At 43.6% G+C, this 27,010-nt stretch overlaps 1 protein-coding gene across 3 annotated transcripts in view; it reads right to left on the bottom strand.

The window, feature by feature from the left end:
* Positions 1–651: 651 nt before the first annotated feature.
* JPH2 (junctophilin 2) overlaps positions 652–27,010 on the bottom strand; it is a 67,282-nt gene continuing 40,923 nt past the window's right edge. For 2 of the 3 annotated variants that reach the window (XM_006275231.4, XM_059733177.1), the window contains exons 3-6: positions 16,682–16,800; positions 9,565–10,466; positions 5,773–5,870; positions 652–3,798 (exon numbers count right to left, since the gene is read on the bottom strand). In XM_006275231.4, coding sequence (XP_006275293.1) covers positions 5,790–5,870; positions 9,565–10,466; positions 16,682–16,800 — 1,102 coding nt within the window. In that variant the 3' untranslated portion in view covers positions 652–3,798; positions 5,773–5,789. Of the gene's footprint in view, positions 3,799–5,772; positions 5,871–9,564; positions 10,467–16,681; positions 16,801–27,010 lie in introns of those variants that run through there. The other variant, XM_059733178.1, reaches the window with a different exon arrangement.

Below are 27,010 nucleotides of genomic sequence, written 5' to 3' on the forward strand. Positions count from 1 at the left end.
ACATGTATATCGTTTCACAGTTATCTGTTATGTCTTGGGGGGGAGGGGGGGGGGTCTCTCTTATTTCTCCAGTCACCCAAACTCCACATTAGGCTGAACCAAGCCTTGCAGCTGAGGAGTCTTGAATAACAAACCTGGGGCAGCTGAGGAGCCTTTGTAGTGCTCCCACACGGTACATTCCAGCCCCTTGCTGGTCTCTGCCGTTCTATTCTGACTGTAGGCTGCCTGCTTTGTAAAGAATATATTTTCCATGAAATTAAACTGCTTCCAAGCCTGGCATGTAGACATATGCACACTCGCAGGCCTGCTTTTGCAAGAGGACTTGTGTACACTGGTCCTCTCCTTGTAGGGCCTCCTCCTCAAGCATTGTCTACACTGATCTTGATACTGTATTATAAGGCTATCCATGACACAGAGCAGCTCACAATGCTCTGTTTTGTGATCTCCATGGGTGTTGTGAGTTTTCCAGCAAAGTATTTTAAAAGCCAGAACTACAACACCTATTTGGATAAAATATCTCTTGGAAAGCACACAGATACAAGAGAGGAGAGGAAGGGGAAAAACCCAAACAAGTGCCGCAGACCAAATTTTGGACCACACAATCCTAACTGTTCATTTAAGTCTGGCCAAACTCTAAAAATGCACAATAAATAAAGTGAGCAGATAACTGTTTATTATTGCACGTAATCCAGCAAAACAATTGACAGAAAATTCTGGACAGCGTTACACAGATTGTAGTACACAGATTGCAAAACCTGGGGTGAAGGTGTTCCTTGTGACAAGTGAAATATATCTGTAGCTTCGTAAGACCTGAAAAGTTTAACAACATATCTTAGTCAGCTTGGAAAGCATGCAGTTTGAGGTAAATCTGTTACTCTGCATCTAAGGAAACAAAATCCCTAAGGAGCTATAATATTGTATATATACATATATCCACATGCAAATATGGATATATTTATATATATGTCACATAAAAGCAAATCTACCTACTTTTCTCACAACATTATTAGGAGCAAGGCACATAGCTGAGTGCACATCACATGCATAGAAAACTGGGGGAGAAATGGCCTTAGGATTTTTGAAAAGATCAGTTTTGTGCTCTGTGATAGATAAAGGCCTCTTAGGTCTCCCAAAGGTAATCATATATGTGGTTATAAAAAGCAGCTGGTATACAGAAGCTGTGCAGCTGACCACTGACTGCCAGCAAACAGAGCATAAAATGTCAAGGCAACTGAGCCTGGTGTTTACAATACATTTATAATTAGGAAAAAGAAAAAAGGAAGCAAATTCCTACTACTCTGTGTCCCATGGAAGTCCTAAGACATGCCGGACAGCTCTCTCAGGACTGATACAGCCATGTGGATTCAAGAAAGGGTTCAAATTCTCTTCTCTTTCACCAGTTAATATCATGTAATTGCTACTGTGGCAACGTTCCTGAGCTAACTAGCATTATAAAATAAACTTGGTTCAAAAAAGAAAAGGGAAAAAGAGGAAAGAGAAAAGAATTACTGTCACTCCTCTATATCAGCATTTCTCAACCCATGGGTTGCGACCAAAACGTGGGTTGCAAGAATCTATGAATGGGTCACAAACAAACTTTTAAAATGGATTCTCCTTTAAAGGAGACAAATGTGGGAAACCACGGGTTTTCCTTGCAGGCTGGCAGAGCTCCAGCTTGCAAGGGGCTGCTTGGGATCCTAATGCCACCCCCACCCCAGTCCCACACACTGGGGACTGGGGGATCCCCCGCCACCCCAATCCCACACACTGGGGACTGGGGGCCTCAAGTCTGGGGGCAGTGGGTAGGGAGTGCAGGGCACTGGGTCAGGACTGGCCACCAATGTTTACAAATGGGTCCTGGTACAAAGACGTTTGAGAACCACTGCTCTACATCACAATTTTAACTTCAACAACTGATAAATTATACCACAACCACACAGAATTGTTACCTTCATGTCTCTAATCTGTACTAAGCTCTTCAACATCTGCCACACCCTATCTAAACTCCTTACAGTTTGGTAACTGGAAATGACTGTTTCTCCCCCCACTTAAACATCATTTCCCCCTCATTCTTCACATTCTCTCATTTCCCCCTCCCTGCCCCACCCCCCGTGGGACTTCAGTATACAGTGAGGTGCACAATTGACTATAAATACAGGTTTTCATTACCTTCAAAAATGGATACAAAATGCATATTGCTTTTAAAAAGGAAGAAATATCTGAGCACTCAGTTTTACACTAAACTGTAACTTCATCTGTGCTGACTTTTTATCCTTGCACTATAACAGTCACAAGTATCATGGTAGAAGTGTCTCATTCCAAAGGGATGTAGCCCTTTTGTAGTCAGTTTGTAGCTCTTTATAAAGACTCTTGTGTATCCCCAAGGCATTTAACTTTAGGACAACAGAATAAGGTCTAGCATTATTCCCTCTTTATTTTATTGCTGGTCAAAGCCTGTATTCCGTGTATTTTTCTGCCACAGGGCCAGATACACTGGAGTCTATTGAGTTCCTCAGCTTTGTTTTTTTCATGAATAAACTGGCCTCTTATTGTAATAGTTTCATACATATATTTGAGCATTTGTTCACACATATTTGTTTCACTGGACTAACAATGCTGGGATGCCAGGCCTACATGCCAAGATTTAGAAGGGGAAGGAACTGGTGATACCTAAAGATGGCACCAGGTAAATCACTCACTGTAATAGAAACTTCCACCATTTTCACTGTGTTAAAGAAAAGGAGTTCAGCACATCTATTTCATCTCAAGTTATAGCTGTGGAGTAATCTGCTGCTAGATGATCTTCTTTAATTACACAGACAACTCTTGGCAACAAGAGGGTGTCTGGATGCTGCTTAGCCCTTAAATGGACACAGTCTCCATCTACTAGCATTTGCAGCACTCCTTGCTCAAGTGAAAGCCCTCGGATTGGCCGATCCGTCAAACATGAACAAACGAGTGCACCCTGCTTACTGGTTCTCCAGCAGCATCATGTGCAATCCAGGCATCTGGATCGAGTTTGCTTGCATTTTATGCAGTCCAGTTTCAGTTGCCCTTAAGCAGGAAATGATTATAGAAGATAGGAGAAGAAACAATTTGCATTCATCACTTGGGGTGATAACTTAGGTGTTAGGACATCACTAGCATGGGTTCCCTGAAGGATATGCTTTCTATAGGAAGTTCCTTGCTTCACTTGGGGTCAAGACCTTATCAGTATGCTTCACTATTTAACTAGAAATCTGTAACAGCAGAGGAAGTGGCCTGAGGCTTTTGCTAATAGAAGAGACATAATACTCTTGGGTTTGGGGGACTTGTTTGAATATCCCTCCGTGGCATGGCTATTAGGCATACTCATGGTTATCATGAACACTGCATTATCTCCTTGTATTCACTGTTATTCTTTGGGAAATAAATTACATTGAGGCAACCAAGGGAGTCAAAAGACACAGGGCACTTGAGTGCATGAAAGAGAGTTCTCATTCACGGGTCTACAACTACAGAAAAATTCCCCTTCCTTGGCACTGTAGAGTAGCTGATGACTTTGGTGAGGACACTATAAGGCAACGGCTTGTTCATATAAAGGAAAGAGCGAAGATGGGCTGCAGAAATCCAGGCTTCTTCTTGATGGACCAAAGAAGCTGGCCGCCGATTGAGAGCATTGAGGCTAGCAGAAACGTTCTTTTTAGGTTCATGTTTGCAGTGGAACCTGAGGTACTAACGTCCTCTTAGATGTTTCCGCTGGGCCGCAAGTCTAATCCCTGCTAAGGTCTGTGGATTCCATCAGTGACAATGCCTGTTCTGGACAAAGATCAGTGGGAGAGTCAACAAGGAGCAGTACTTATACCCAGCACATAACCATTCCTACTGAGGTTGTGCAAAACTAGATTCAGTCACAAAAAATCTCTTACCTCACCAAAGGGTCAAGCCTTTAACCAAATCTAATTACTAGGAGCTGCCATTTTCCAATGCAAAGGATGACCGTGTTAACATATTTCCCACGTTGACTTCAGTCACACAATTTGAACAACGATCGATAGATTAAGATGAATAAAGCAGTGTTCTAACTGATCAGTTGTATCTCCTTGGAGTCCCAACAGAAAGGGAGCTTGATTTGCTGACCTGGGCTGAGGAGACACCCGTTTATATCAGCTTCAGGCTTGAGACTAGGTCAGGATTAGGGTTTGAGTTCAGAGTCATTATTTTTTCTTACACAGTTTCAGCCCAGGGCCTCTAGTCACCACCATTCAGCCTCCAAATTACACTTTGAACTGCAGCATAATGAGGACATGTCTCCTTCAGTGTAAGTCTACTCTTGACCAGGCTGCTAATTAGGATTCTCTGCACTGACAGGATTAACATGGATGCTAATCAGAGCTACATAAAATTGTAACCAATATCCATTCAAATTTCCTTTGATTCTGCTTTGGTTAATATGAGGGAATGCAGTAACATGAGTTTGCATAAATATACTAGCATACAAATTAGGTGGCAACAATATTAATGGAAAAAGCGTATTTTTAGTGACTTTTCAGAACATTAGTGAAATGTGATTTTCAATTTGTATCACAAGTTCTTCCAGAGGAAGTCTTACTCTTTGGATCACTTTCTTCCAATGGGCAGAGGTGGGAGGGAGGTCAAACATACATGCTGTGACTTGTACTCTATGAAAATCATTTAATTTTTAATGCTGGAAAACAAATCCCTAATGAACAAACTGCTGATTGAGAATTAATCATTCAAGTTAGTAAATTGTTCTAGCACAGTAGTTGGTCTTCCACCCTTTGATATGCTATTTAGGCATGTTTTGACTCATGGAGTGTGTCTACAGGTCGCCATACGGCAACGTTGTTCCTGCGCCATGCTTTAGTACTTCCTTTTGGAAGTACAGCAAAAGCTTTGTTATCTGGCACGCATGGGGAATGGGGGGGTGCCAGATAACCAAATATGCCAGTCACCTGAGAGGCATCTTTGCCTGTTTGGGCCGCCATCCCTCCCACCGCGTCTGGCGTGCCACCACCCCTCCTGTCACGTCAGTATGCCAGGGGAAAGGGAGGGTGACCCCAGGCACACTGAGGAAGACTGCTATGCCCCGGGCAATAGGGACTCAGCAGCACAATCTGCTTTGTCCCAGGCTGTGGGGGCTCGGCAAAACTGGAAGTGCCACGGTGGGCACTTCCGGTTTCGCTTTTGCTGCATCAACTGGCATGCCGGTTAGTAAGGTGCCGGATAACGCAGCTTTTACTATACTAAACTGTCCATACAGTGCCATGCACACAGCATACGGTTAGTTTTAGGTGCTACTTGGCCGTAGCAGCACACTAAAATGAGGGAGCATGCTGCTACGGTGAACTAGCTGCCAGTCATGTGTAGACTCATATGATCACTACATCACTGTAGCGTATTGTACAGCGACGTAGAACGTCACTGCAGCGATGTAGGGTGACGTGTAGACGTGACCATGGAGTAATAGAAGTATTCAGTTGCTTAACAATCTGGAAAATCTTTTTTCTTCAAATGTATATAGTTATTTCACAAAAAGTCCTGACAATGTATAAATCTGAGAACCTCAATCTGCCTGCAGACTAACTGGAAACATAAAAAGATATTACACATATTGAATGTATATTTGCTATGAATTATCTATCCACTCAGTTAAGCTGGTCATTTATTAAAGGATCCAAATTTAAATCTTTCTTTCTTTGAAATGTTAAAAAAGGAGGTAGAGAATTTTCTTTTGCTAATATTCCAGTTCATTGAATTTATTGTTCTTACCTTGTCTGAGGGGCACATCATGTCAGAAAATGTACAAATAAGATGGCCAGACCAATATTCAGTAAGATGACCATGCAGATCATGATTGTGTTAGGTCCCTAGAGGAAAAATGCAAAGCAGAATATTATCCACCAGACTCAGACTGAGGACAGATATGATTACCTTGATTACTAACATATTCAAAAGAGATGTAAGCCTTTTCTATCCAAAACAGATGCCTAAAGCTTAGGCATCTAAATAACTGGCCTGATTTTCAACACTGTTAAATATACATTAACTCCCAGCCTTGATCTCCTAATTAAAGCTCTTTCCCTAATTAACCATGCTGAGATTACATCAGATCAAAGCAGCCTCTGGTCATGTAGAAACAACTTGCAAGCCTCCTTTCAAAATTTCATGCACAAATTATTCCCGTTTGCAATTTTGTAGATTTTATGATGAAAACTGAATGTTATTTTGGTTAAACTGTCCTCATTTCAGAGGAAAAGCTGTCCAAATTTTGCTTTTTCCAAATAACAAGGTAAATTGCACCAATCCCAAAGATCTAAAAATAAAACACGCTTTAATCAAACGAAATGATCTACAGATGTGTTTATCTATAGCAGCTTCAAAATGAACTTGAATTTTTTTTCATGCCAGGTTTCAGCTCACAAGGAATTCCTAGTACAAAAGAAAGAAATCAGCCCACTCTCCCATTTTATAATTTTCTAGTGTCCCTGACATACGTGAAAGATGGGAGATGTGAAAATTATGTCAGAAAATACCTGTTTTTTCCCACATTTTGAAATTCTGAGTTCCTAAATGTCATGAAAATGTAACTAGCCCAACCACCACACCTACCTGGCAACTGCTTGGCATGAACGACATGCCCAGTCTAGATTAAATGGCCCTCAATGCTTTGTAATCCAAAGGACTCTACAGACAAAACTTCATGGAAAGGATTTAGTGGTGTATTTCTAAAATCCCAGGGGATGCCAAAGTCCTTGTTGTCTGTGTGTGATACAAACTCGGCACCAGCCATTCATTGCTCTCACAGCTCACAAGAATCCAATGTCCATGGCACGTCCACCAGCACATAGTACCACACTGACATCATATCCTGTATATTTAAGCCACGCATTAAGTTCTTTAGAGCTGAAACTATCTTTTTCTGTCCTGTGTTTGTACCATACCCAGCAAAATGGAGACCAGCTTTGTGACTGATGCTCCCAGGCACTACCTTAGCACAAGTAATAATTAACAAGAGATGTGAAAGAAATTTAAATGACATGTGAAGCAAAGCCTCCTGACATGGGCAGTTCTATTGGTTTATACTATCCAGGTCACTCTGCCAAGTGACCAGATTCAAAACCGTACAGACTTTTCCGTATAATTACTGGTGTGTTGGTCAGTTCTATTGAGAACAGCAATTACTACCCAAATGTTTGATGCACAGGAGTCCGAGCCAGCAAATGAAAGCATGGGATTCTAATGCTAAGCACTCCCCCGCAAGGCACGTCAATATGGCTATTGCCACTGCATCGTCACTGCTCAAGCTAGCTAGACTAAAGCCAGCTCAGAGATGCTCATTTATACTACAACCACACCTCCCGATTGCCGTACAGACACAGCCTTCCTAGAGTGACTACCCCAGTTTCCCTTAAGATGCAGCTCCTGAGACACACACAATATGACAGCTCTCTAGTGGTGCAGATTGTTCTTTAACTTTCATGTTCCCAAAACGCTCCAGGGCTGTTTACTCATTGATTCTTTCCTACAGAGCTATTGGCCTGCAAGGCACATGAGAGAATAGACTGTAAAGAAGATACCAGTCAGTGGATATTTTAATCCATGTAGGTCCCCCATAGATTAATATATGGGATAAAAGGTACATATGAGAGATGCCTCAAAAAACCAGTGGTCCCTTCAGTTTACCTAACCTGGCAAAAGAAAGAAAATAAACTAACACATGGGGGAGGGGGTGCCATTCCTTGTGATATGTTATGTTCTATGTGGTTTTTGATGTGTTCTTTGAGTTTCTAAGTCTTGCAACTAGGAGCCAACAATTTTCATTACCCTCTAGGTGAGGAGAGCAAAAGCTGTGCTTGCAATGGTGAGAGAGTGATAGGAATGTTTCACTAGGCAGGTGGAGGAGAACTTTATGTCTGACCATTTTGTTCTGAGCTAGAGGCAGGGCTGGCTGCAGGAGTTATTGTGAGGCAAAGAACTGACTTTTTTACAAATGACAGATCTAAAAAAACATCTAGCTGCCTGCCACTGATCACATGGCATCCTGGAACCAGAAGCTGTGGATAAATTCTGATCCCATCTATCCCATTTGTGAGCTGTATTGTGTGTGTAGGAGGCACTTGCACTTGATGTTGCAAAGATCAAGGGAAGGTTGGTTATTGTCTGGAAGTGAAAGAGATGAACTGCTAAGAAATAATTCATCTGAATGCATGTTACTGTCAGGCTAACTGATAACTGGATTCCTTTCCAGAGTGACAATTTATACAGAAACCTGACTCTATAATAATCATTCTCTGTCTCATATCTGTCACTGGGGCCTCAGATTGGAATAAAATAACTTTCTAGTAGCTTATTCCTTCATTAAGCCCAAACAAAATCCCTAGATCTGGATGTCCCCCTGGACTGTGGGTCCTGAGTGGCTGGTAATCTTAGATTGGCATGAGAACACAACCACAAGCACCTAAGGAAATTCAGCTTCTGGTCGCAGCGTCAGGGCAGGGGCCTATCCTGTGATTGAAGGATCATGCAGGATGGCGTGTTAGTCTGGCACTCAGGAAGCCTGGATTCAATCCCAAGTTTGCTACAGGCTTCCTATGTAGCCCTGAAGAAGTCACTTAGGCAGAGGCTTCCGCAAACAACTAGTGATTTTGGGTGTCTTCCATTTAGAGAGGATAGCCTGGGAATATTTAGAGGGAGGGTGTTGAACCCTTTCTGAGAAGCAGGGGTCTTTGCATTGTCTCAGGTGGGGCACCCTGTGAAAATGAGGCTCATAAAATCACTCATTACTTCTACAGTTAATCTTTCTGTGCCTCGGTTCCTTATCTGTAAAACAGGCAATATCCTGGTAGTCCTGTGGACATAAATACATGAGAGTGGAAGGCATGCAGATAGAAACAAAATAAAATCATATATAAATACAATACAATAAAAAATGTAACTGGCCTGAACCATCATCTGAACCTGGAGTCAGAAAGTCAAACCCCAGGCTTATCCTACGTTAACATAAATTCATATTTTTAACAAGACATCCCATGATGTATTTCACCTGAGACTAGAAGCAGAAACAACTGAAGACGAGAAATATTCTCCTTGTGGTAGTACAAGAGAAAAGCTAATTTTACAGACAAGTTTTAAGTTAAAAAAAGATATGGGAAAGCCTCTAAACTTTCAAGCCTCCATGAGCTTTACCTTCTACTAGTCATTGCTCACTTCTTACAGTTACAGACCAATGACCAGTGTCCTGAACCTGTTCCAACTAGAAAGCCCTTCTTTGGGTATGGATAGAATTATTCCAGAGATCTTTCAGAGTTTCACTGATTTTAAGTGAACATCTAGTCTGAATTACAATTAAATTAATTTAAAATTAAATTGCTGGAAAGTTGCTTCACCAGAAGTCAAATTATTGAGCCAGCTTTCCTAATGTGACCATGCAAATTTATTTCCCGAATTTGCGCGTGTGAATGGGTGAGGGGTCTGCAAGCCTCCTGCCACTGAACTGATGCATAGGCTGCTTTGAAAACCAGCACAAATTCCCCTTGTATTAAAAACACCATACAATATCACCTCTTCAAATTCTTCCGCTTCCTGTGCCTCTGCTTCAGGAGGTCCCTGTTTAGTTACCACCTTAGGCTCAAGTTTAGCCAGAGCTTTGGTTTCAGTCTTTCGCTCAGCCTTGGCTTCAGTTACAGGTTCTGTTTTTGTGGCAACCTTGTGCTCAGGTGGATGGTGCTGCTTCGGCTCTTTATGCTTGGGCTCTGGCTTGTGCTGCTCTGGTTTTGGTTCTTCTTTGGGCACAGGTTTCTCTTCATGTGCTGGCTCCTGCTGCATGATGGGTGTCCCCCCTTGCCTCTGGGGTTCTGCTTTGTGTTCAACAGCCCTCCTTTCAGCTCTTGGTTCTGGAGAGGCTGATTTGGTAGGTGATCTGGGCTCAGGGAATGGCTCTTCCTCATAGTCCAGGGGTGGAGTGACCGGGGAGGTCCTCACGGCATAGCTGTGATAGCCTTGGTATAATTCAACATCAGGTTCTTTCGTTATCCTCTGGAGGGGTTTGATCTCCATCTGGTCTGTCGAAGTCCTCACGTTGCTGTGCTGGCTGGGGCTCCGGGATGCAGGTCTGCCATTGGCTGCTGATTTCTCCCCGTGTGCCAAGAGTGCATTGGATGGTGTATTGGGCCTACTTCCCCCATGACTGGCATTCCAGCTGCCAGGGCTGAGAAAGCCATCCTTCTGGGAACTTTGCTTAGCCTGCTTTGCTGCTGGGGATGTACCAGCCGGACCCGGCGATGGTGTCTGGACAGGACTCTCCTTGTGGTGGGCAGTGTCTTTCTCGTGCAGCTGAGGGCTCTCACGGGGGGTTGAAGGAGGCGGAGGTCCTTCTTTGCGTGGTATTTCCTCTTCCATGTTTACAATGTTCTCAGCATTTTCCATAATTTCCTGGAGCAGCTTCCTCTTCTGGTACTCAGGGCCTGCAGGGAGAAGGAAAGCAACGTTCAGCACTATGTAGGAGCAGCTGGTTGTTTTCTACCCATTTCCTGGTTCTCATGAGCTAATGGCCATGAATGAATAGATACTCCATAGCCTCTTCCACTATTTCTCAGCACACATCAGCAAAAGAAGCTTTGTTTTCAGATGTGTCATCACCTGGTAGCTGTCTGTGCCCCTATATTTTTGAGCTTGAACTTAAGGACAAGTGCAAATATAAAACACCAAACTACCTCATTTGTGGATGCAGACCAGAGGCAAGTTTGTAGTTATTAATATGCAGCACGGACCCATTTTTTACCAACAGGAACAACAACAATAAATACCCTCCACAAAAAAACATAAAAAGGATCTTTTTGGAAAGACGGGCTCTGGGTGTTTGCTGAATCACATACACTGCAGACAGGAAAGAGCCTGTAGTGTACTTGGACGGACCAGGATTGCTCTCAACAGTTAGAAGTAGCACCTACTCACAGACTGCAGGCCAAGACTGTCACTTTGCCAAAGTCCTACCCTAGGATAAATTACCTCACATTGGGTGTGCTGGCTGATTCCCACAGCTTAAGGGAGAACTCTCTGTGCTATTTGTCATGCAGTCTATATCTATCTCTGAGTTCAAGTAACTTAGCTCATGAACTGAAGCCCATTTGGGGCAGGGGGACTGGCTAATGGAAGAGGAGACAGTTCAGATCAATAGCTGGGGAGTGACCCTGCAGGCTGGTTGTAACCTGCTCCCCCTTCCCCCCTGTATTTTGAAGGACAGTTCTGATTTTATGGTTTTCCCCTGTGTTTCACAAGGTCAGCAGATGCTATGGGGAATTTAACAGTTTCCCATTTCAGACTGGCATTCACCTTGGCACCAGCAGTCCATTTCAAACTAACTAGTTAACAGAAAGAGGAAAATTTTTCTGACTCTGACTATCTTATTTTATTTCCTCCATGTTCCCCCTAGACCAACATGTCTTTTTCATTTTCTGTGCTTAGATTAACAGCCCTGCTGCTTTACCTCAAATGACAGACTTAACCAGCTGGGGCTTTTGCTGACGATGGCACCCCAGTCCAGACGAAAGGGTAGCCTGAAGAACCCAAGAGAAAATCCTCCTCTTAATAAACTTTCCATATGTTTACTTCTCCATGCTTGAAGAAAGCACTGTACAAGCATCTTGCATCATTGGAGATTTTCTACAGTTTATCTAAACACCTTAAATCAGAGTATGGTTTTGGAAGGGACTGGCCATGCAGTGGACACGCAGTCTGATCTCCACCTCTGATGCTGCCTGTTAAACAGAAAGCAATGGGGAAACTGAGGCAAGCTATACTAGGTGTTTTGCTTTTCATGCATTTGTGCAGGAAAAGAAAATTGTGTCACTCAGGATTGCAGGGACAGCACCTGTGAAATGTCCAGCTAAGTGACCTGTGGCACAGAGATCCAGCCTGGAACAGCAGCGAGACGACTCGATGCAATGACACAAGGTGACTCCAGGATTTAAGTTTCACTCTGTCCTTGTCTGACTTGCTGACTTGTCATCATCTCTTGGTAACATTACCATGGGCTAAATTATTGTTTGTCTGTCAGTAAATCCTTACTTCTCATTACTCCTGGGCAAAGAGTGCCCTAACCAAGCTGACCTGCTTATGTCTTAAAGTGTGCTAGTGGGCCTCTGCTAGATGCCAAAGGCAGAATGCAAAATTGAGGGTACAGAGGTACCTTATCCCTTGCCCCACAAGAGTGGGATGTGGAATTCCTGCCACACACAGTCCTGGCTGTTCTTATTATTTATATAACAGTGGTGCCTAAGCTGCCCCTGTGGCCATGTCCAGATGAGCGTGGATGTGTGGTACGTGATGTCGCAGACCACCTTGTGGCACCACACACCACACATGCAGGCTTTCCCCACACTGCTACTTTTCAGTGCGGGGGCGTTTCTTGACCCCTGGATCACTAGGGTAAAAAAACCCCCAAAAAGTGGGGCAGGGCATGTGGCAACAATGTGTGCCATCCTAAACAGAGCCTGGCCAGCCAGAGCTGTGCTGCAGCTGCCAGCCAGGATCCCTGCTACAGGAGTGCCGCAGTTGCAGCTCCCCGAGGCCACCAGCACCCCAAGTGAGGCTGCTGGGGCCACCGCAGTTGCTGTGCTGTGACACAAGGGGTGCCGCTGCTACTTGTCCTTGGGCAAACGCACATTCCTGCTCGTGGGGACGCAGCCTGTGGTGTTAGGTGCTGTACATATATTTGACAAGGGAGAATCCCCATCTTGAAGACCTTCAGGAAGACGATCAGGAAGACGATCAGCCCGGAGTCATACGGCAGTTTAGCCACAGAGCAGTAGAACCCAGGTGTCCTGATACCAAGTATCGGGCTCTATCCAATAGTCCCTGTCACTCCTCCAGGGAGTCTAGCACAGTTCGCTTCCACACCATATGGTTACAAAACTTGTCACAACAACCATTCCAGAAATGCTTAGGAAAACTGGTAGAGAGAAGAGGGTGTCTGCGGCAGATAGTAGGATAGCCAAAAATCCTGTTCACGCTACAGCAAGCAAACCAAATGTACATCAGAACTTGGAACTTATATAAAGCATGTGTGTGACTATTCACTGAACTAAAGGGGGGGATCCACTGAGTTCACACTCCTTTTAGGTTCACTGTCTGCCAGTTCTTCAGCAAACACATTTCCTGGCAGTAACAGTGAATCTTATGGGACCATTTGACGACATCATTCCTGTAGATCAAATTTTGAATTTGGGATCACAGATATTTAGAAAAGAAGCCTGATTCTGAAAGCTACGCTTGGTGGATCAGAGAACAGAAATGTACAGATGCTGTATGGGTCTAGTGAGGACAGTCTGCATTTTGAACACAGTGGCTGCTGACAGATGTGAAAAAAAACCAAATAAACAAAAACACATTTTATCAAAATAGGAAGCACATTAGTTGGGCCCAGCTTCCCAGCATCTGTATAGATCATGCGCTTCAGCAAGGCTTTTTGGCGCTTTTATTGAATAGCCGATTCAACCAGCTATTAGATAAAAATGCCAAAAAGCCGCGCTGAAGCACAAGATCTATACACACACTGGGTGAGCTGATAAACTAACATAACGCCTCTTGTAGGCATGTGCTGTGCTTGGTGTGGGGATCAAGTTCAAAGTAAAGCACTTGTTGGGGGGGGAGGGGGCAGGGGGGGTATTGTTCACATCTGTAAGCAACCTGAATGTAGTTTGCTGCTTGTGGCTGACTAGCAGGGCAAAAACTTCTGGCAAGATGCACTTGGCAAATTGTTTTGAACTGTTTGTGTAAAGTGCCCACCATCCTGGGGTCGTGCTCTGGGACTGGGGCTCCAGGTGCTCCACAAAACATCAGTAAGAATAATTAGAGATAAGTATATGCAGCTCATGGACACTTTGGGAGCTGAAAAAGGAGTGTGCAACCAAGTGCTTTATTCACTGCGAATAATGATGTTTGCCTCTGTCATACCATCCACAGCTGGCTTTGATTACAGTATCACATGGCTAGCTCTAAAATACCTTTGAAGAAGTAGAAATATGTCATGATGTATGTGCTCCAGGGGTGAGGGGCTTCCAGTTTTCTCATGGTGGGCTGTCTGGTACTTCTTGTCTCCCCAAGTATTGACTAGGGTTCGGAGCTTGGAGACTAGAGTTTGCTGATTTTTTCCCTCCAATAAATCAATGGTGTGATTTGTCTCCTCCTAACTCTGGGCCACACAGGCCAACTCCTACTAAAGGTGGTGGTGGGGGAGAAGTAGAGAATTTATTTTAGCTGCCTTGCCCTTCCTGCGCGCTCCTGTCAATCAGACGGAGCCCCATCAGGGCCATTTATTTCTGGCTGCCACTAGATTATTTGGAGACGATTTCACCAGTTGTTCAGTCTCCTCAAAATAGTGCTCAGCTGGCCCCCCACCCGCCTTGAGTTCCTCACCTCTCAGCTGGTGCCGTCTTCTCCCTCTGAATAATTTACACAGGAAAAATCAATGTCCTTTGAGGATATTGCCTCATTCCATCACCTCCACCTTCTCTCTCTCTTTCTCTCTAAACAGCACACTACTAGCTCTGTGCAATCACTGCCTGGTGAAAAAGCACTGCCAACAGTGACTGATTAAAATGTCCCATGCTGAGAACCCATGGAGCTTGCTACTATGAAATTGAAACCATGCAAGAGAGAATTCATATTTATTTTCCTTTGTGTACATTTCAGGCTCTTTATTTTATCCACTTGAACCTGAAGCTGCAGACAAATTGGAGTTTGCATTGTTTAAAAACTGACAAAATAAGGCTTGATAAGAGAGGGGAAACATTCTGAAATCAGAAAGATGGACACAAACTGGGAGAGATTAGCCTCTGTATGGCACTAGATAAGAATTTGATTTCAGCTGAGCCAGGTTCCTGGTTACGCTGCACTTCCACTCCTTTCCAGCCCTCTTCTATTACCAGAGCAGTGCGATGGAAGCCCAGTGTGCACAAAAATGTGCGCTGATGTGTCTTGGTTAATAGAAATGTTCTCCTGGTAGGTCTGCATCATTTTTATTTTTCTGTTCCCCATTCTCTCAATCCAAAAAAATTAAATTGTATTGAAAATGAGTAAGAAAAGAAATGTGAATGCTAGAAAATGCAAGAATCTTATGTGAACCTAAATACACAGAGCTTTTTAAAAGATTCAGGTACCTGAGGCTTGAAGCAAGAAGATACTTGCTGTTTCAGCCACTGAGGCCATTTCATAAGATGGTGCAAATTATGCTATAGAATCATCACAGACCCAAAGAAGATATATATCTTAGGAAGAAAAAAAACACACTGGGAATTCAAATTTCCTTTTACTTGTAGGCTATAAATACTCCAGTATGGTTGGGTGAATTGTGGGGCCATGAATAACAGCTGATAGGTCTCATGCTGGGATCAAATGATGTTTAGCTATTGTTAACTGAAGTGTCATACCTTGGCTTATAGACACGCCAAGGTGTATGGTGATTCCCAACCTAAAGCCAGCAACAACAGAACTTATCCTGCTTTGTAAGGGGCAGGAATGGGAAACCTTCCACCAACGGCAGTCTTGCAGGCTATTACAGCCAAAGACAAAAACAGACAGCAGGGAATCTGGGCAAAACCTCTGAGGCTTCTTCTTCATTCTGAAGAATGTCTCTACATTGTAGCGATAAGCAATTTTCCTTTCCTATTATGTGTCCTGTTCTTATATTTTGATAAAAGAGATCACTCTAGTCCTCAAGGTCCTGAAGTGGCAAGAGAGGTAGGGAAATACAGTTCAGTGACTAATAAATATGACTGGGAGTCACAGCTGGTGAGTTCTGTTCTGCCTTTGGCTTACTGTAGTACCTGAGGCAAATTACTAAGCGTCTTCATACAGTCAGGCACAGAGGAGAGGGACTTGCTAGAGATAACAAAGCTAGTTAACAACAGCTTTGGAAAAATATACAGGAGCTTGAACAGTTATCTGCTCTGGGAGTCACCCAAAGTGCAGGTCTATGGGCATGCCTACACACCGCCCTACGGGTGATGTAGTGACATGCTACGTTGCAGTACGGCGCTACGGCGATGTAGCGATCACATGGGTCTACACATGATCAGCAACTATGTTGCTGTAGCAGCACGCTCCCCTGTTGTAGTACACCACTACAGCGAGGTAGCGGCAAAATCTAACCATGTGCCACATGCAGGGTGCAGTAGTTACTTTTGGAAGTACTAAAACATGGCGTTGTAGCAACATTGTCATATGGCAATGTGTAGACGTGCCCTGTGAAAGCTGAATTGGAACCATCAACCTTTGTAGCACGTGCCCTTGCCTCATGAGAGTGCACCACTGCTTATAAGAAATCAAGCCTGGCCCATGCACATCAGCAGCTGAGGGCATCGTTGGACCCACCAAGAGGAAAAAACATAGGCTTTTAGTTCCATTCAAGTTAATTATAAATTTGTTTCATTTCCTCTCTGTCCTTTCAAGCATCTGTTGACCCAAAAAGCAAAAGACATCGGGGGAAGGGTCTCTAGGTGAGTATCTCTGAGCAAATTGGCCCGCTCAGGTTATGCTCATGCTCTGTGCTTGACCAGAGAAATTGCACAGCACTTGCTCAAGCCTCTCTCACCCTCTGCTCCTCTTTGAGCCTGCCTCCCCCCTGCCCCAGAGGGACACAGCAGCAGCAGAGAGAAGTAGAAGATGCTCCTATACTTACCTGGCTGGTAGAAGTCTGGTGAGAGCTCCCTGGCCATCATCCTTGCTAGGCTTGATTCATTGTTAGCGGCCTGAGCTGCCTGTTCAGCTCCTTCTGCCTTGGCTTTTGCATGGGCAGTCCTGGGGAGAGAACATCATTGTGACATTAAACGCCTTCCAAGTTACAATCAGCACTGCCCAAGCACATGGCACCAGCTCTGCAGTAAACATGGAAGAATTAACAGTCTGGCACTACAGAACCACAGCATTTCCAAATGATCCCTGGGACACATGGGATGCAGAAGCAGTGAAAAGTTTAGCTTAACCTCCTGCCAATCAGTAATCTTACTAGGAAGTTTTCTGCCACCCCCACCACTGTAGGCGACATTACAGTTAAAAACAGACATGAATTACTAGTGACAGGTGGCAAACTACCATCAGGCTAAACTATCCCCATCAGTTAACCCAAAACCCCCACCCACGGGAAATGAAAACCCCGACCCCACAGAAAAGTCAAACAAAAAAACCCAGACTTCAACAAGTTATGTGCATACGTGTATATGTGGAATGTCTGCAAGTGTACATCTAAATATGCCAGAAACCAAGGATACTGGGCTTTGAAACTTGCTGAGATTACCTACTAGTTATGCTAACAAACAAGACCTGTGGGGACTGTAACACCTCCAACTGCATGGCTGGACTCTTGAATACAGCCTGCAAAGGTATATCTTGTACCGCATACTTTGAGAGATGAAGGATAGGCTCCAATGTGCCAGAAGGAGCATTTTCTAGAGTTCAGGATCTGACTCCACAAAGCTCCACTGAAACAGCCTCCAAGCACCCAAACTTGGGAGGCTCTGGTAGAGGGGCCCCAATGAATCATAACCGCTGTAGTGGGACAGGGCTGAATAGTGGCCCCTGAGATGTGGCAGCTGTAAACTCTCCTGGATTGAACTCCACTTCTACAGTAGGGGCAGGAGATAACAGTTTTTATATAGGCTCCTTCCCACATCTTTCACCTGACTTTGAAGCAGGGACCATGTCCTCCAATGTGTCTGGCCCAAATTGAGCATGTATTGAATGTACATGGCGGTAAGATTATGTCCTAAAGGTCAACAGGAGCCTCAGAGTTACAGTGTCTGGTACACAACTAGCCTCATCTTTCCTGCTCAGCTTGGGAACAGATTGCAGATCCCAGCATGAAACAGGAGGGAAAATTTCCCAAGTTCTCTCCTGACCTCTCAAGATACTCAAGAGACTTTAATGCCTCTCAAGTAATTACCAAAGAAACAAAAGTCTGATTTTGCAGAACTGGCTCCCTTATTACTCTCAAACTCCAGCGCTGCATTTGTAATAGGAAAATTACTGGGATGAGGGGAACGGATGTATCCTCTTTCATAACATGGATTCTTTACTCATCTCAACTCCTTTACAGAGCATCTCCTACTTGCCCTGTAAAGCTAACTAAGTTATCTGGCTGGCTGGCTGGGTGTCATATTCCTAGGATGCCTGGCATTTTGATCCCTGTGGCTTTACACAAAAAAACCCATAAAGCTAAAAATTAGGCTTAAAAACTAAACAGCCAGGCTCAGAGACAAAGATGCCTACTGTTTAGAAGGAAGCCTACACAAAATCACATACAGATTGTACATATATCACTAATCAGATATGCAAATATCAATCCACAGTCATTAACACTACTATTAATTACAACTTTGCCTTACAGTACCCTGTGCACTAGTTAAGTGACCCCTTTTCTCCATTTCACTGAGTCTCCTTCAGGATGGAAACCAGCCACAATGGTTTGGTGAGCCACAATGGTTCAGATATATTTTAAGCCAGGAATTGAAGAATGATGCTGCAATGAAGCTGTGAAACACAGAATATAATCACCACAGGTGAACCTGCCCAGGATTAAATGAGCTCTCAAGGTGCCTTCTACCCTATTTTTTATTATTCTACGTTTGAATTTAGTTGGAATAACCAGTTTAACTCCTCCACTCAACAAACTCCCATATGCAGGGGGGAGATGTCTGCAACTATTGCAAGTGCAAGGTGTATATACTGAGGATGTTCTCCCCCATCTTTTTATGGTAAAAAACAACAGGAAATTCCAGTTCTGAGTTGCAATGGTTATGTGAAAGAAGGAAAGACATAGCACATTCTTTAGGTCCAGCAGTACTGTAAAATAGCTAGGGCTGAAAGGGCACCCTAGGTTGTAAAATACAAAGATAACAACATGCAGCACACGATACTTCAGAATTCATGTAGCTGGGAACATTCCCTTTTATGCAGAACACTGCATTCATCCTACTGCTTACATTTGTCATCTTCCTTGTTAATGCCCAAGCTGGTCTGTGTGGGATAATTTTTCAATAATTTGGGGGGGGGGGTTATTCCAAAATTATTGGAGCTCCTAAAACATTAAGAGGTAACTTCTGATAAGAAAGAAATATGCAGTTTTAAGCCTCGACTGTATGCAGGAGGTCACAAGCAACTTGGATTCAGAGAAACAGAGAAAGCATCTCCTTTTTTGGTAGCATATAATCAGTGAGATTAATTCCAGTATAATCTGGTGAGGACCTGATAGTATATTTATATGCTTCTCAGCCCCAAGGAATTAGTGTGGGCTCAGAGCGTTCAATGCACATGGTGGGAGCCTCGGAGCTGCCTCCATCTTGCAGGATGGCACTTGCTTTAACTCTCCAGAGCATGGCTTCAAGAACAAGCTTGATAGCCATTGGCAGTGAACTGTCATGCCTGCAGCCCAGAGGGAAAACCTGAGGAAAAGAGGCATCAGCTTTTAAGAGCAGGAACCTTTGAGTCTGTCCTACAGCATCTGGGGACAGTATCAAGAGGCTGAATTTGCACGTTTCAGATTAATATATGCCACTTCCCAGTACATCGGCTAAAATGATGGGCCCGATTCTTTGTTTCTCTCAGCATAGGAATAGAAACCATTGTGACTTTTCCATTCTTGGGCCTTTCTTGCTCTGCGTCAGAGTTACTTTAGGTCTGTCCCAACTTATGTTTTGGCCCTGTTCCCTTCCTCCGCCAATGCCAGGGCTGTGAGGGGGGTAGCTCAAAACCATTTCCTATACAGAATGCTTCTCAGAGGCCAACTCTGCTGGGTTTTATGCGCCTATAAGCTGAATAAAGTGCCATACAGTCAAATCCAATGGGACTAATTACTGGTAAGGCTGCACCACCCAACCCTTCTTATGGCCCATGACTAACGAACGCAAAGCACATTGTTTGTGAGAAATAACAGTGATCCTCAGAGAGTCAGGCATCAGGCAGGCATTTTCCTATCTTCAGCTCCCTCTGTGCAAAAATGAAGTTTATTTCCTACCTATGTGGACTTTTTACCATCTTGTACCATCTACATTTTTCCCAGAGCCTGACGAAGGGCCTTTGATCCCAAAAGCTTGCAGAAAAGGACAACTTTCTTGCCATTTTCCAGTTGGTCTAATAAAAGGTATCATTGTGGAACCAAGAGTTCTAGGTTTTTGTATGTCTTTTTGTCTCAGACCAACACGGCTACCAAAGACACCCCTGAAACATGGAAGATGCCGAATTTTAGCTGATTTTGGATTTTAAACTTAATTGCAGAACAACAAACAAGTTTTTTTTCCTCCCTGCCTGCCATCTGACACCTCCAGGGAAGGAATTCTACCTGATTAACACATCAAAGAGCTACTCATCACAGCTCACAAGACACTCTCATGGACCCAGAGGAACAGCCTTCCATCTTCAGCTCCCCCTGTGCGAAAATGAAGTTTATTTCCTACCTATGGGGACTTTTTACCATCTTGTACCATCTACACTTTTCCCAGAGCCTGACAAAAGGACTTTGATCCTGAAAGCTTGCAGAAAAGGACAACTTTCTTGCCATTTTCCAGTTGGTCTAATAAAAGGTATCATTTTGGAACCAAGAGTTCTAGTTTTTTGTATGTATGTCTTTTCCTATTTGTGGCTTTCTCAATTCAGCTGAGCAGGAGGGAGCCTTTCAAGCTCAGCTGGATGGAAGGTTTCCCTTGTCATTAGCAGCTTTTTGCCTTTAGCAAGTTGTGGTGTGGGGCTAATACCATAATGGAGCCTCGCTCTAAGGTGCTCAACTTCAATGGACTTTTGGGGGAACTTAGAAGGCCAAAGAAAGGAAGAAACTTGCCATTCATGGAAATACCTTTCCCACCTTCATCTTGGTTTTGCTTATTGATAAAGCCCAGAGAGGCCCCTATACATGGCTCCCATGAAGCTTGTAAGTGCCATATGCTGATTTGTGGTGGGGATGGAAAGGTGTAGTTTTCAGGGCTCTTCCCTGAGGTTTGGTTAACATGTACATCACCAGTGCATCACTGCATGGTATCAAGGAAAAATGGATCCAACAATGAAACACAATTGACAATATTCATAACTTTCTTATCATCATGGACCCCACATTTAAACCCCTGGCTTTGCTTTACCAAGGTGGACAATGTTGAACAGGGTTCATACTGAACAAGGTAGATATAACTACCCACTCCATAAATGGAATTTTATTAAAGACCCCAAGTGCGAGTGTGGCAAAATCCAAACTATAGCATACATCATGGAGAAATGTCCTATTTATCATTTTAATGGTTGCATTGAAGACCTGCACTAGGCTACTGATAATGCTTTGTAATGGATATCAGATCTAAACTGTCACTCTAGCCTTGTCCCTTAGTGCCATTGTTTATGGATTGTTCTGTCATTCAGTTGCTGTATTCCATACAAATAAATAAATACATGAATAAATAACTGCATGGCTTATACAAACCATACAAGCAGAGGATGAGAAGGGACTTTGATCAGGTGCACACTGACCTCTTATGTGCCAAAGTGGACTTCCTTCTCTACCACTGTGTGTAGAAGCAAGGCAAATGCTAACATTACCTAAGGCCAAAGCAGATGGCTGCAAACCTGCTCAGCTATTCCTCAGTACTCCAGTGGTGGAATAGCCTAGGTTTGCTAACCAGACAACACAATTCCTGAATATGCTAATCTGATGGAAGCCCCCATTTGGTATTCAGAAGTTTCCTACATAGCTGCTGTTATCTTATCTTTATCAGGCTGCTGAAGGGCCTTGGGGAGTGGAAGAAGTAAGCTTTTACATCTGAAATTCCCACAGGCACAGAGAAAAAAGGCCAAGAAAGAACAGTAAAGTTGGCTGAATCCATTTGACCTGATGCAATGACCCGGTCAGTCTTCCCAAGCTAAGCCCAGTTGGGCTGAGTCAATCCTTGGATGAGGAACACCAGGGTCTTGCAGGCACTGATGGCGGTGCTCCAGGGCTAGCACTGGTGCTAGAGGCTGCACTCCACTGATACCAATGGAACAGCTCTGGAGTTACCTTGATACGAGAGAAGGATCTAGCTCAGGGGTGCTCCTTTTCCAGCAGACTGAGAAATGGCAACAGTCACATTACCCAGGAGTGCAAAACAGAAAGTGAAAGATAATGCCACATCCGACTGGAAATGCAGTTCAGCTTTGCAGAATGTAGACACCAACTGCAGTTGGGGTGGGGCTGATTCTGACAGACAATGAACTGAGTTTGGATTTGTTCACTTTATGGTCTGAGTCTGGGATCTTTCTGGTTCATTATAAATGTGACCTCCTGTTCAGACATGCAATTCCTCATGCTTTCAGGAACATGCTGCTTCAGTCCCACGAAGGTCTCATTTATCAGCAACTGACCCAACCCTTTGAATCTGGGGACTAGCGATACCACAGCTACACCACGCTCTACAGCCTTTTGCTTAGAAATTGGCACCTCAGTTGCATCACATGCTTAGCTCTGCCAGCTGCTGGGAGAAGATAAGTCTGCTCTGAAACCTCTGTCTATGCAACTCAATGCCAATACATTTACCCTTAGGCCTTACAGTTCACACAGTCTAGTAGTGTCTGATTAACTTCTTGTAGATACTAGGCAATTACCTCTCTCTGGACAGAGGTGCTGGGCCTGGGCCCCATCATCATTTAGATTATTTTTTACACCACAGCTGGTGCGACCAGTTCCTGTATTTTGTAGATATCGACTGGCTTCCTATATTGGTTGCCTTTAAGTTCCACCCACAGTATGTTCATGGCTCAATGATATTAGGACTCTAGGAACAAGGAGAATTTGAGCAAAGATTGCTCCTATTTATTACCACTGAAAGGGAACTGTTTCTTTATAAACAGCAGGTACATTTGTTACAAAGCCACACACACTTTTAGCTTCTAAACTACCTTTCAGTTTTATGCTTATTGTTGTAAGGACTAGAGAAACCAAAATCATGTGCATCTGAGGAACATGATAACCAGGAACCAGAAAACATGGTGGCCTGAGTAGAGAAAACTAAGACATGCCTCTACAGCACAGGAAGACAAGATCAGCCACTTGCATGAAGGGACCAGGCATGGAGTCATACCTGGCAATAATAACGACGACGATGATGATATCTAGGTCTTATCTTTTCTTATTTGTATTAAAGGCTCAGGAACCCCCATCATGGACCAGGACTTAATTGCACTTGACACTGTACAAACACAGAATAGAGACAGTCCTTGCTCCCAAGAGTTTACAAGGCAAGGTGAGTACAGACAGACAGATGAGGGTGCCCAAATGCTGGTCAGCATTTGAAGCAGCATCTCAGCACACGTCTTATCACTGTCAGTTTTCTGTAGACATTGAGACAGAAGAGAGTCTTATGGTGGGAACTGTGGGAAAGAGGCATCACTTCAGTGCAGAAGAGGCAAGAATTCTTCCCAGAACTAGAATTGCTCAAAAAGTGATATTTTTTTTCTGCAGAAAATCTGTGCCTTTTCCAATCACAAATTTTGGAAATGTGACTTTTACCAACCAACACATTAGCTGCCCCACAGGTGGACTTTTCTAGCCACCTATACATCAAGCTTCTGGCCTGGCACCAGGGAGCAGTCCAGAGGGAGACAAGCAGGTTAGAAGAATTAGAACAAGGATTGCCAAAAGAGCCTAAAAGCATTAACAAATCCACCTAGATAGGTTAAATTAAGCACATGGGCTAGGCTTCTTGGTGTCAAATGTAACAGTGCTGGATAATACATGATAGCCAAATCTCGGGTAGGATGGTGAATGGAAAGGAAGGGAGCTTAAAAATCATGAGCTCAGTTTCTGTTAGTCAAGGAACAGTTTGTGAATGTACCCATCCAGGATCATCTGGCATTACCACCACTAGCAGCAGCAGCATTGCGTTCATGTTGCTGTCGTTAGGAAATTCTCTTCTTAATTTTTTCTTGAATTATCTCATTTGTTATGCTAGAAAAGCTCTAGACTCCACCCATTTCAGTATTAGTATGGGGACACAGCAGCACACCTGTCCTTTCTGGCCATCTCCCAAAAGTGCTGCCCAAATCGCTCCTTTGATTGCTGCTAGTCCCAAGAGCTGCAGCTGAGCATGGTCACTAACAGGTGAAACCCTAAGTCAAGCCAATAAACCTGCCTTCTTGGACTGTTCATGTATTTTCCACATCCAGATTACAGTGGACTGTAAGTGAGATTTAAATTAGTTGAGAATACTCCAAATGCCAGACATGGCCGGAGAGTCATGGGCAACCTCTGGCTGCTGAATTGACCTTGTGACCAGAAATAGTGAAAGAGCTCAGACTTCTGATCAACTATTTTAGGTTTTTATGGTACAGGAAGGACAGCCCCATAGAGAAAAGCACTAATCTCTCCAGGTTTTCCTTCATCAGAATGATTAAGAGACCCCTTGGGGAAGAACTGGCAAAGTCCCTTTTTGCTGTTCCTTGCTGATCACTTGTTATTGTCTTTCCAAACTACCTCCTACTTCCTAAGTCTGTCACCAGCTACGGCCTATATGACTTGCAGATTACTCACTCTCTGGGGCAGAGGTGACTTATTTGTTACTGGCTTATTTGGTGCCGTTCACTATGGGATTGCAGTTCCTAGGGACTATCATAGTACTACTAATAATAGAAATGCATTTATATATTGCATATTTATTTGATGGGTTGGATGGCCCTATATAAATGTGGATGATGTATGTTGCTCTTGGGTTTTCAGACAAGTTATGTACACAATAAGAAAGCAGAATTGCATGTCTAACTGCATGCACAACTGCGGGTCTCACATAACCATGCATACAATCGGCTCTCTCTGTTCATGGTGAGTATACAAGGACCTGGTTGATATACAGTCACTGTAAATGGACCAAGTCTTCATACCCCTTTATTTAATCAGAAAATATTGGACATGATACTTTGCGGTAATGGTGTCTATTCTAAATATCACCTTTTCTGTTTTTTTAATCCTTCCTGGGGGCTTTAAATACTTTGGTTCAACATACTAATAACATTTTGGGGGAGGGGGGGAGAACAGGAAATGAACTAGGCATCTTTGTGCATAATTCAGTATTATAATTTTCATATTTACACTAAAGAGAGGACAAATTACCCAGATGGAGGAGGGAACAGCATCTGCAATGACCAAATGCTACTGCCTGCCTTTCTATTTTTGACTTCATGTTGTTGGCCCTGCTGCTTTTGTTCAGAAAAGTCTTCTGATCCCATGCTTCCCAAGTGATAAGACACTTCCCTTTTCTCAAAACCTGTACCTTTCGTTATACCACTGGTTGCCTATAACTTTACTGCTACGTTGTGCTCTGCCTCCTTTCCTTTAGCAAACTCTGCCTCCTTTTTCACTTCCTCTGCCCATAATTCTATTCAGATCCATCTCTGTCACCCACCCCCTCCACAGACAATCACAGGCCTTAAAAGCTATATGGAACCTCACTGTCCAACCCCCTTTGCACTTCATCTTTGGTGTGTATTGTAGCTCTCCAATCTCAACTACAGGCTACTTGAGTCAGAGACTTGACTGATATTTCTTAAAATTTATGCATATGTAGGGTGTTATATAATTAATAAATACAATACACATAATTTTGTTACTACCTAATATGGCTGATATATTCTCTGTTCTAAAGCATATCTCTATAAAAAAAAAACAAACTAAGCTAAAACAAAAAACACTGGAACTCCACAACATGGCCTTGGGGAATTACTTTGATTTCTAGTCTTATTTCGCAAGCAAGTAATTTGTGAGATGCACTGGGATTTTCACTCAGTGGTACCAGCACTTAGATATTGAAATGACTGGCACTACTTAAGTACTCAAGCAAGTTAACTAGATAAACATAATCTTTTCTCCTTCCTTCTGGCTTAAAGGGCAATGCACAGACTAGCTTGTTCTGGAGAAAAGCATCCTTTTACACAGGGAATGCTTAAGGAGCAAGGAATTGTCGTCAAAGTTCACTGAAATCTCACAAGCTCACCAAGCATTAGTCTTTATGATTACTGGGTGAATTTTTAAAATACTGAAATGTTATCCTCAGCTCAAAATAGCTCAAAGCCACTTGTATCCGTCACTGAAGGATGCTTCCCCACGGAACAATTAAAGTGATATTAATCTTATGGCAGACAGATTTGCAGCTGTCTTCATGTCTTCTGCATCTACCTAAGGATCTACATTCTGTGGAGAGGAAGCATCCTAGCTGTTGCATGCTAAGGCTTTCTAATTCCACATTGCTGTCAGTCTGGCTTATTACAAGGTCATGTTCTTTAATGCAGCAGGTAGGGAAGCCATTGACCCAGGTGAGGGAAGGACTAACTTGAGCAACTTGTTGGGAGACTATGGGCTACTGAGAGTTGGAAAAGCAACAGATTGCAGCTGCCCTTCTCTTACATGTGCAGGTGAAGCTCATGGAGACTTCAGATTCGAATGGGCAGTGTCCTGTGGCAGCTGTAGTACTGAAACTGAATCCTGGGATCTGCGGTCTCCCTGGGTCACACATGAGCGATAAGGCAGGCTGCATTATACAACTCCATGGGCTGTGTGTGCCCTGTGAGACTTGAGGGCAGCTGAGATATCAGCGTAAGGAATGTAGGAAATGCGGCTCCCTGCTCTGCTTTAACTCTTCCTGCTATCATCTCCTGCCGCAGGAAGAGCGTGGAGGCTGGGCTGGTGAAAGGCTTTCCAGTTCTTCCTCATGCCTAGTCGAAAGTGCGCTAGGACAAAGTCAGCCAAGTTCTCTGTAGAAAAAAGGGCAGATACAATCTGTTGCTAGTAGCTGCTGTATATCCTTCCACCCATTTTCTTGGCTTGGAACAATCATCTTGTTCACTTCCAGGGAGAACTCCCCCCCAACCCTCCAAGCGATCTCAACAGCAATATTGGATGCAAGGTAGAAAAAAGAATAATTGTGTTTGTTGGAAGTTTTCAGCCCCAAATCAAAAGTTTTTCAAAGAAACTAAACAGCTTCCATAAGATGTTCATTCAGTCCAAAGG

Source organism: Alligator mississippiensis, chromosome 9 (genome assembly GCF_030867095.1).
Source record: "Alligator mississippiensis isolate rAllMis1 chromosome 9, rAllMis1, whole genome shotgun sequence".
NCBI lineage: Eukaryota > Metazoa > Chordata > Crocodylia > Alligatoridae > Alligator > Alligator mississippiensis.